Genomic DNA, 11,639 nt, shown 5'->3' on the forward strand with positions numbered 1-11,639 from the left:
GTGTTCGTCTTCTCATGCTGTTCTGAGAGGTGTCGGCAACAACGTTCGTCACAAGAGGGGTCTATAAATAATAACCTTTCTCCAAGTGTGATTCAGAAGCTGTGATGTTAAACCGCAGCGTGATGCAGCACTTCACGTCCACATTAAGGGAAGTGTGCGTGTGCCCTCGTTAACAGTCACGCACCTCTACATGATCACTCTCAGGTCAAATCGAAACATATCCAAACCTTTAACCTGCTACTTTTTACTCGTAGTGTTGGTGATCTGCTGATGTAGCAAGCAGCTCTGCATAAAAGGATTTCAGTGTTATCATATGCCTCATACATTGCTCCATCATATGAATCCCTGCTGTAATCTCACTGTTACAGTGAAATACTACAACATCTGATATGAGTCTCTTTCAGGATGTTGCACAGATGAGAGAGTGAGCATTCACTGTAACACTAATGTGTGGAAGATTTCAGGTACGATCTGACACTCCATCTGTTCAGAGCAGAACTGCAACAAACAGTTATTCTAATTATCGATTCATTTGTCAATTACTGTTTTCAGGGGTTATGCACATTTTTATAAATAATTATTGATTATGATTTTCCATCAATTTTTTAAAGACCACACATTCACTGAAAACCGATACTTCTTATTGGTTCTTTTTGATTATATAACAGCTTTTTTGAAATATATATTATCTTAACAAATGATGAATTCAGAGCAGGATTAGATATTAATATCTAAATATAACCATGGAACTGTTCGTTATTTATGAGAGGGGAGGGGGAGATGCAAAAAGAGAGAGGCATGTCAAATCATTTTTTAAACCGTTGCTTTTACAGAAAACATTTTTTGGCTTTTTTTATTTTGGTGATTCTTAGAGAAAGTAAATGTTTTATTTTGGCAATTTTTAAAGACAACATTAAAGAAAACATTTGGGCAATTTTTTATGCAATTTTTGAAGAAAATATTTGGGCGGGGTTTTTTTTTTTTTTTTGAAACATTAGCATGTTTTCTTCAAAAATCACCAAAATGACAGCATTTCCATGACTTTTCCAAGTTTCTCATGACCATACTAACCATTTTTCCACAATTAATCCATGATTCATTTAGACTACAAAATATCTTCCAACTGCATATTCTACAAAACAAACCAACAGCAAAAAGATATTCAATTTACTATGACATGCAAGAAAAGAGAAAAGCAGCAAATCCTCACATTTGAAGAGCAGCTAGTGTTTGGCTTTTTTTCTTGATAAATATCTTCAGTGACTGATTATTGAAATAGTTTGTGATTAATCGATACCTGGGTGTTCACCTTAACAATAAACTGGACTGGTCTAATAACACAGATGTCCTGTACAAGAAGGGCCAAAGTCGTCTCCACCTGCTGAGAAGACTGAGGTCCTTTGGAGTGTGCAAGACTCTGCTCCGGACATTCTATGACACTGTGGTAGCATCTGCTCTTTTCTATGCAGTGGTCTGCTGGGGAGCAGGGAGCACAGATCGGGACAGAAAGAGACTGAACAGACTGGTCAGGAGGGCCGGTTCTGTCCTGGACTGCTCCCTGGACTCCATTGAGGAGGTGGGTGAGAGGAGGATGTTAGCAAAGCTCACATCCATCATGGACAACCCCTCTCACCCACTGCATGAGACTGTGGGGGCTTTAAGCAGCTCCTTCAGCAGCAGACTGCGACATCCACCCTGCAAGAAGGAGCGCTACCGCAGGTCATTCATCCCATCTGCAATAAGACTCTATAACATCAGCATCACTGGCTGAATAATTTGCACAACAAATTTTTGTAAATTCTATTCTCAAATCCATCTTTTGTGTACATACTTATTCTATTACTTACTTATTATGTGTACATACCTTTTTCCTCTATGTACATACTTATTTTATTTTATTACTTATTTATTGTTATTTGTTATTGTATAATTGTGTTATTGTAAAATTGTGTTATTGTTATTTTCTTTGTTACATTCCACTTTCTCTTTTTCATGCTGCTGTAACATTTGAAATTTCCCCCAATGGGGGATCAATAAAGGAATATTCTATTCTATTCTATTCTATTCTATTCTAATTTTCTGTTGATTGATAAATTGACTTATCATTACAGTACGAGCGCAGACCTTATAATCATGTATCTGCTATGACTTTACGCACATTAAATACAGTTTCTTGGGTAAAGTCTTCATAAAAATGTATTATTTTTGCCAGGCTGAATTCATTCTCTCACACCAGCCTTACAGAGCCTTACAGATAAATGATTCAGCAGGGTATACTGATTTTAGATTTGGGAAAAAGAAAGCACTTTTATCAGTTTAGCACTCTGTATCAGCAGGAGACAAAGACTTCGATTGGTGCATCTCGACTTTCGGGGTTGAAAGGAGCAGAGCCAGCAATGAAATGCACTAGCCCCTGAGCATTTATCGAAACAGACTGGCCCCTCAGTAGATTAGCAAGGTCTCCATCAAGCGATCGAAGACCTTGTAGAATTCACTGTGCAGCCTCTTTTTCTGCTGTGTGACGTTTTGTCCTTCAATGAAGCCAACGAGGGTTACATGAGCACACGTTCCACCTTCTCTACTTGGGTGTTGTGTTTGAGCCACAGAAAGTGCCGAAACTTGTTCCATGACATGACGTGACTCATTCATGGCTGATGTTAAAATGTGTAAGCGATGGGTAAGAAAGAAAAAACAAATCTTTTAAACTGACCACTTTTTACTGTTTGGTATCTAAAGTTTTAGCATGTCAAAAGCCTGAGTACTCATGAATTCCTTTTCCTACTTGTCTATTCCCTAGGCGGGTTTCAATTAACCCTCAAATTGCACAAATTGAAATTGGGAATATAAAATACCCCAATTGAAAACAATTGTGAAGAAACTCCCATTTATCACAAAGAAGGTTTTTACGCTTGCATGTGGAGGTATATAAGGCGATTCGAATAAGCCATTTTTGGGAAACTGCAATGCAAACCCTTTTTAGTCTTTTCTAGGTCGCATGATGCTATGGCTGTGCGCTTGTTAGTAGGAACTGGCTCCCTCATGATGCAGCAGGAGCTACAAGAGCTGTTATTGCATCACATAACTCTGAGAAAGTTGCGCAGATCATCGGGAGATTTTAAATCCATCACCTATCACCTCCCAGAAATCCCTCATACGTGGCCGCTCCCACGTATAAGGGGCTCGCCTTTCCATTATCGCTTGCATAACACACCTACGTCGCCTTGGATTAGAAATAATGATGGCTGGTGCGGTGGCTGCAATATATAAGGAGGGCCCTCACATAAAACATGGCTGTCTGTGCAGTAAAGAGACACAAATACTTCATACTTCATACTAAATTGGCTCTATATGACCAGAGAAAACAGGCAAAAGGATGCTTTTGCTCAAGAGGTAGAAGACCTGCAACTATGCATGTAAAATAAAATAAACACCTTTCTGAAAAAAAAAAACCAAAATGACAAAAAAAAAAAAAACAATATTACGCAGCACATACAACAGTTGACATTCATCTGTACACAGAGTTTCGCGTGCAAATTCAGGCTCTACAGGAGCAGATTAATAAGTGTCCACCTTTACTCCATCGATCCTCTAATAATTCAGTGAGTGTTAAATAAAACAAACATCTAAGAACATAACAATTTCCAATGTGGTTCATCACCATCAACAGGTCATGACAGTCACAATACTGCAGCATCAGGACCAACATCATAAGGCAGATACTGCAATATCATTCAAAAGTACAATATGTACTATTACTGTCACCCGATCATCATCATCATTGTCAATACCATAAGTACAACATGTTCTGTTACTGTCAACCCATAATCATCAACATCACTGTCATCATCGTTGCCGTCATCATCATGAACATCATCAATACTACAGGTACAATATGTACTGTTACTGTCACCCAATCATCGTCATCGTTGTCAATACTACGAGTAAAATATACTGTCACTCAATCATCATCATCATCATCATCTCCAATACTACAAGTACAATATGTACTGTTACTGTCACCCAATCATCACCATCATCATTGCCAATACTACAAGTACAATATGTACTGTTACTCTCACCCAATCGTCGTCATCGTCATCAGTACTACGAGTACAATATGTACTGTCACTATCACCCCATAATCATCATCATCATCACAGTCATCATCGTCATACTCGTCATCATTGCCGCCTTCACCATGAACATCATCAATACTACAAGTAAAATATGTACTGTTACTGCCACCCTGTCATCATCAACATTATAAATACTACGAGTACAATATGTACCGTTGCTGCCACCCTGTCATCATCAACATTATAAATACTACGAGTAAAATATGTACTGTTGCTGCCACCCTGTCATCATCAACATTATCACACTGCAATACAGCATGTACTGTTACTGGCACCATATTATCATCATCATCATCATCATCACAGGTTATAGACCACCAAGGCAGTTACCTCCCTCTGGTATTAGTGTTTAAAGCATGAATGAATGTTCGAGCAGCAGTCCGAGAGCCAGCGAACCTCCACCTTATGATGAAAATACATCATCAGGCAAAATTTGCTGTGAGGAGGAGGAAGGATATCTATGCACTGGTTAGACGGAGAGAAGTTTACCAGAGTTCATCTACACACACTACCCACATTGTTTTGATACAACGCTGGTTGAAAATCTGTGAAGTATCCCTTTAATCAACACACAATAATGGCTGAAAAAGTTTCATGGCTGTGGTCAAAATCAACACTTTTGCATTGCCTCGCATGTATGACAAATAATGACTTAACAACCAATCACAGCGGAGAACACAGCAGAGCATCCCTCCCCCGTCCCTCTGGACCATCACACACAAAAGTAATCATGATTGCCTTTGATTCACAATCACAACAAAAGCCCTCTCTCTCAAACACACACACACACACACACACACACACACACACACACACACATACACAGAGAGAGAGAGCTGTTAGTCCAATTTGATGGTGGCATGAAAACGGTCTTCTTTTCACTAAACTGCAAACTTAAGGGCCCGAGACATTTCAAAATGCAATGCCAACGCTGGCAGCTAATAGTCTTCAACAAGAGAAAATGAAGTGCTTCTAGGTACGAAGTCTGGCAGAGATGAGTGGCTTTTTAAAGTAATCATGATTGCCTTTGATTCACAATCACAACAAAGGCCCTCTCCCTAAAACACACACACACACACACACAAAGCTTACATCACCTCCACAGACACAAACATAACTGGCTTCATTCAAGTGTCTGATTTAATGAGGAACTAATGTCACACCATTTAAAAACACATAGCTGCATGTTTGTCACAGCGAGACCCCTAATGGATTTATATTTAAACCCCCCCCGCCCCCATCCTCCCAACAGCCTCTCCCATCACACTCCAGCCCTCCCCACCCCCACAACATCTCATTTCACCCCCTCCTCCCTCCTCCACCTCCTCTGACAAGCAGAAAGGCCACGATGAAATCTTGACATCCATGCGAGTTAATTACAATGACTGCACATGTGCTGCTGGAGATGTGTAATTATCAGCACCTCGGCAAACGAAAGGCCTGTGTTTTAGCCACTCAAGGAAAAATAGCAAGATCACTTCTAGATGTGATAAGAGCTAATGTGCAGAACATGACCATTTCCATTTGAGCTGCAAGCATATGTGAGGGGTGTGTGAGGGTCGTGGGAACAGGGGCTGGATGAATGCGTGTGTGTGTATGTGCACTTCTTCTGAATTAGGCAGAAGAAGATTATACATGATTATAGTGTATAGTATAGTGTCTACATGATTATAGTGTTTGAGACCTTAATTATTTGTAGACTCTCGATCATATGGCGCATAGCAGCAGGCCAATGATACTTGACTTACAGCCCCCCGGGGCCACATTTCTCAGAGACATGCTAAAATTGTAAAACTGTCCCAAAATCCTAGAAATGTCCTGAAATTTGAGAAACATCCTGAAATCCTTGAAATGTCCTAAAATCCTGGAAATTACCTAAAAAGATCCTAAACTCCTAGAATCATACTGACGCATTCTAAAATTCTCAAAACATTGGAAAATCCTGCAATCGTCATAAAAGCCAAGACACATCCTAAAATCTGAGAAACGTCCTAAAGTCCTAGAATTATGAACGAGGCCGCTACGACTGGCCCCCGATCTCCTGTCATTTTGCAACAGGGGCCCCCTAGCAAAGCAAGTTGAGTATCCCTGTAGTAGGGAAACGAGTGTAAGGATAAAGAACAAGAGGAGCTATTTGTCTCTTTATGTCCTCACAGCACATCCTCACTCAGACAGTAACAACCCACTTTGCCTCTCAAAGTCAGAGCATTTAAATGTCCTGTTGACAAAAGCAGGGAGCGCTACTGCCGCTGTGTTTTTATCAGTGTACTTAGAAGAGGAGAGGACTTGGAAAAACCTTGAGTGAGATGGGGATCTGCCTGTGAGCGACTTGCTCGCTGCATGGTCGAATAATCTTCTCTATCATGCTGTCACACATAACTGGTTTAGGGGGGGGCTCGCCCCACTCCACAGACTCACACACCCTCCCGTCACCCTGAATAATCAACGCAGAAGGAGAGACAAGCAGCCCGAATGCGATATAAGCATCTCTCACCCGCCCACCTACCCAGCATGGGCCCAAACACACACGGGCTGCTCGTCGCATCTGCTCACAAGACACCCTCACCGAAAGAAAAAAATGCTCTGTGTGTCCTACCTCTCTCTCTATTTAGCATTGATTCAACTGTTACTGCTTAAAGATGGAGATCAGACTTAAACAGGCTTTTTTGGGATGTGAAAGCTTTGAGTTTGAGCTGCAGCCTCTCTGGTGAGAGTGGGTGAAGCCTGCATATGTGTGCAAAGGAGACACAATGGCCACAGTGGAGCACAAAGGGAACAGAAGGAAGCCTTGGTCATAAAACTACAGCAAAATCACAGCTGGCAAAACCTCTCTTCAATAGCATGCATATTTTAGAAAACATTTACTGTCATCACCACACTGCAACAGGAGACCAGGATACTGCTAATGGTGCATTTGAAGGACTTAAAACAGCAATTATTTCGATTGTGCTTTGTTTTTAGCCCATCATCTGAAAGCATGACCTCTTCTTGTGCAGGCAGGTGCACACTGAGAAAATTAACAGACTATTCCTTTAATCTATTACGCAGAGTGAGCATCCTTTTAAACTTGCATTAAAGTTGCATCTTAGAGAAAATCCATGCAATGTTCCTGATGCAAATCAAGATATGTATGGTTTGCATATTGTATTCTTTTTTTCTTTCATGCATGTTTTGAGCAAACACGCGGTTTGCACGAGGCGGATTAAATCACGTCCGTCGGCGCGTTTGTTACTCACGGGTGCCATCGAAGCGGGTGGCGATGGTGTCCAGGAAGGTGTTTTGCGGGGCCAGCAGCCCTCTCATCACCGGCATCCTGCTCCGGGTCGACTGGGTCCTCCTGCCTCGGCGCCCTGGGGCAGCGCTTGACTCCTGCGCAGACCCGAAACCCGACAGGAAGCGAGAGGTGCCCGGTGCGCATCCCAGCCCCTGGAGGAGCGCACCGATCCGAGATACGCGCGGTGACTCCACCTTGGCACCGCGGGGGTTGTGACCATAATCAACTAAGCAGAGAGCGAGTATTAACCGCGGGATGCACCTGTGCACCTTCCAACGGGGGAGGGGGGCGAAGAAGACTAATTAAAACGCCAGTGTGTGTTTGTGTGCGTGTTGCGCGCTGGAGAGAGATGAGGATGGATGGGTAGGCTGCAAGTTTTTGATGCTGATGGCGCGTGGAGTGAATCTTATCGCTGCAAGCTCCTCCTCAACTCTCTCTCTCTCTCCCTCTCTCTCGTTGCGTGGTTATCTTGCCACAACTGAGAGCAGATGCAGAGTCACATGACGCCTTTCAGGTCTTGCCAAGCCGTGGTCCTGTTTCAAAGTGGAGGTGGGAGACAAAGAGATGCTGCTCTGGAAGCCACTGGCCTTTTCCCCTGACGTGGAGCGCGCTGCTTAAAAGGAAGACCCGGTGGGCGTTGCGCGCGGATCGGTTCTTCAGCTGCTGTTTGCAGAAATCCCGGTGTACAGATTAGAAACGGAAAATACGAAATTTATTGTTTGTATGTGTTTTTAATTCAATTCCCGAAGTCATGAATAAATGTGAAATTAAATATGAGAGAATTTGCGATTGATTAAGATTTTATAAGAGGAGAATAAAATAAGATGATCGACTCCTGTGCTTTCTTCTCTCCTCAGGACCACATGGCCTCCTGCGGTTGGAGATAAAGGAGCCGCTCAGTCCTCATTGCACGGTGAGACTCCGCCATCTTGTGGTGATTCATTTAAACGCACCGTGTCTTTTTTCACGTGGAGAAGAAATATGCTCTAAAACTTTAAGATATGAATAGTGCGCTATCTTGGAACTTGTCATGTAATTACATAAAATAAGAAAATGTTGTTTATAATAGTATTGAGGTACAATAAAAATACTACAAATACGTATAGAGTCTATAGATGCATCAAAACCTCAGTGCAAAAACATTGCAATGACCTGCGAAATTATATATGTCTACAGCAATAGCATTGGAGGCAGAGTCATATTGTCTTATTTATTAATCACTCAATCACTTTTTCCCCATTTTTTCTTTTGCATCTGCTGTAATGTGTAAATTTACTCTTATGGGATAAATAAAGTCTTCTTTTATTGCTGTTTTAGGACTGAAGATTCATTATTCTTGTGATACCAAGCAAGCACCATTTCAAACCAATGATATTTTAAAAATAATTTATATTTGCTATAAGACTTAACTCACATTACAGCTAACATGGCTGGATGCATATTAGTTGCTGTTGTTTAAAACACCCTTAAGACCACACAGACTCCAGGAGGAAAAGTGAATGTTTCTGCCTCAAGAAAGCAAAGCTGGTGGTGTTTTGTGTGCCGGCAGGTCGGCTGTTTGGAGGTAAATCCTCCTAAAATTGCTCCATGTAATCTAAAAAGCCTGCGAGCCTCTTTTCAAAAGTACCTAAACTGGAGTAAAAACTGCCCTCTTGCTAAAGTTTTATTTTGTGAAACAGAATTACAACAAAGTAGGCGTTTTTATTTTTACTGGGAAGCATTAAAACAAAGCCCCGGACCCCTAAAGTCATTATTAGCTCAGCTGTGCTCTTCCCTACTGACACACCAAAAACCTGAGGCCACAAAAAAAAACAGTAGTTATTGATCTATTGGTGTGAGGAATCCATGATAGGTCGACATCTATCAGGACTCCCAGTGCGAAGATTTAATTTCTACATTGTGAATTTTCACTGGAGACGCCTGACAGTCAACAGAAAGGCCAGAAACAACAAGAATATTTAAAGGAAGACGGGAGGTGACAGGACACAGAGCGCAATACATCGAGACTGACGGCTTGATAATACGAATGAATATTAGTCTTAAGGTGGCACGTTAAGACTACAAAACAAATACACGCATAAAAACACACATAGCAGCATTAATAATATACAACCAGGCAAGTGCACCTGAAGCCAAGAAGCCGGGATAAAAATAAAGTGCCAGAACTTGATATGAATGTATAACAGCACAATTAAATCATACCGGTGTTACATCTACAGTTTTACTTTGTTTTCTTATATTGTATGGTACTGTATGGTGAAGTGTGGGTTAGGAAAGCCCTATAAAAATAAAGTTTATTATTATTTATATTATTTATAACAGCAAAACCTAAAACCAAACCAAGCAACAAACAAATGCAATAACAAAGCATCAGACTGCACAGGTGACCACAAGCACAGGTGACCACTGTTATCAGTGTGTCTATATGAGCACAAACATCACCACAACAAGTCAAATTCAAAAACAAACAATGCACATTCATTTTGACCAAACGCAAACAACACAGCCACAAACAACCGAGAGCAGCGAGAAGACAAAATGTTTTTGACTCACCTGTTTGAAGTCTTCATGGTGTGTGTTCTTCATGTGTATGTGCACGTCTACATGGATGTATGTGTGTGTATATGTGTGTATGTATATGTATGTATGTGTATGCATTTGTATATGGATGTGTAAATATCATATTTTAATTGTATTTTCTGCAAATTATGTTTTAACTTGTTTTCTTATATTGCATGGTATTGTACTGAGAGACAGCAAGCTCAATTTGCGGCAGCAGCACCTAACTGTGGCACCCCCAGATGCCGCAGCAGATGCCACTGGTTGCCGAGACGTGCCAGGAGGTGCCGCGAGGTGCCAGTGCGTGTGCCGCGGTTTGGCGGAGGTGCCGGGAGGCAAGCACTGGCACCTCCCGGCACCTCCTGGCAAGCAGTGGCACAAGCACTGGCACCTCCTGGCACGTCTTGGCAACCAGTGGCATCTGCTGCGACTGCTAGCGGCACCTAGCTGCGGCATCTGGGGGTGCCACAGTTAGGTGCCGCTGCCGCAAAATAGGTGCCGCTGCCGCAAATTGAGCCAGCCCCTGCTGAATGGTTTAGAAAAGCACTATCGAAATAGAGTTTATTATCACTAGTGTACCTATATGAGCACAAACAGCCAAATGAAGACAAACAAGGTTCATTTTACTCAATTTTTACAAGGAGAAAAGCGCTATAGAAATAAACTTTATTATTATTATACCAGCACAACCTTAAACCAAACCAAGCAACAAACAAACGCAACAATAAAAGCATTAGACCTCTGCACAGGAAACCGCTGTTATCAGTGTGTCTATACGAGCACAAACATCACAAAAAGCCAAATTCAAACAAACAATGCACATTCATTTTGAGCCGATGCGAGCAACACAGCCACAAACAACCCAGAGCAGCGAGAAGACGAAATGTTTTTGACTCACCTGTTTGAAGTCTTCATGGTTGCAAAGTGTCCAACAGCCACATCATGTAGGCTAATGTCCCCTGGACTTCTGCTGTCTGGTCCACATATTGTCCATTTCCGTCCAAACAGGCTCAGCTCGGTCGGTTTCAGTCAATTTAAGCAGCTCCTTTTCAACAAAATCTCCAGAAATCCTCTCTCCAGTGCTCCCAGCCAACGTGTGCAGAAAAAACTTGCTAATCCTCCTTGTTTTAGCCTTTTTTGAACTACGTTGCTAACGTTGTATCCATTAAAACAAAGAAAAAGTGGCTTCGTATCTTCGAAGAGTCCCACCGGTCCGTTTTGCATTAAAAAGTAGTTTTTAATCGTTGAACATCAACCTCACCTGGCTCCTTCTGACGTGGCTCCACCTGCAGGCATTTGAACATGGCGCCCGTCTTCTTGTTTTTCCGTTTCCGGTTTTGTGTTTTAATTTCCGGTCGCAGGTGTTGCTGGTTGTTGAAGTCTTTTTTTAAATTTCCTTTAGCGCACACGAGTTCATTAACAGAAATACATACAGATACATAAACGAAGAAAACAGAAAAAATAATAATAATAAAATGACAACACAACAACAACAACAACAACAACAACAACAACAACAATAATAATAATAACAATAATTTCATAATGCCAGAGCTTGTTTTATACACATCGTATTATGATCAATTTAATAGATATATAAGAGAGATATATAAAAGAAATGTAAGAAAAAATATAACATCTTTATTGTCAAACAACAAAGGTCAGTTTGG

The 11,639-nt window shown here is 41.4% G+C and overlaps 1 protein-coding gene across 2 annotated transcripts in view; it reads right to left on the reverse strand.

The window, feature by feature from the left end:
* Positions 1 to 11,270, reverse strand: part of kcnh3 (potassium voltage-gated channel, subfamily H (eag-related), member 3) — a 168,288-nt gene extending 157,018 nt beyond the window's left edge. Inside the window, exon 1 of one of the 2 annotated variants that reach the window (XM_088083730.1) lies at positions 10,868 to 11,270. Coding sequence is in view for 1 of the 2 variants with exons in the window: in XM_042495056.2 (XP_042350990.2) it covers positions 7,373 to 7,448 (76 nt within the window). In the remaining variant the exon portion in view is untranslated. Of the gene's footprint in view, positions 1 to 7,372; positions 8,085 to 10,867 lie in introns of those variants that run through there. The other variant, XM_042495056.2, reaches the window with a different exon arrangement.
* Between the last annotated feature and the right edge of the window lie 369 nt (positions 11,271 to 11,639).

This window comes from Plectropomus leopardus, chromosome 10 (genome assembly GCF_026936395.1).
Source record: "Plectropomus leopardus strain MGB_pleo_1.0 chromosome 10, ASM2693639v1, whole genome shotgun sequence".
Taxonomy (NCBI): Eukaryota; Metazoa; Chordata; class Actinopteri; order Perciformes; family Serranidae; genus Plectropomus; species Plectropomus leopardus.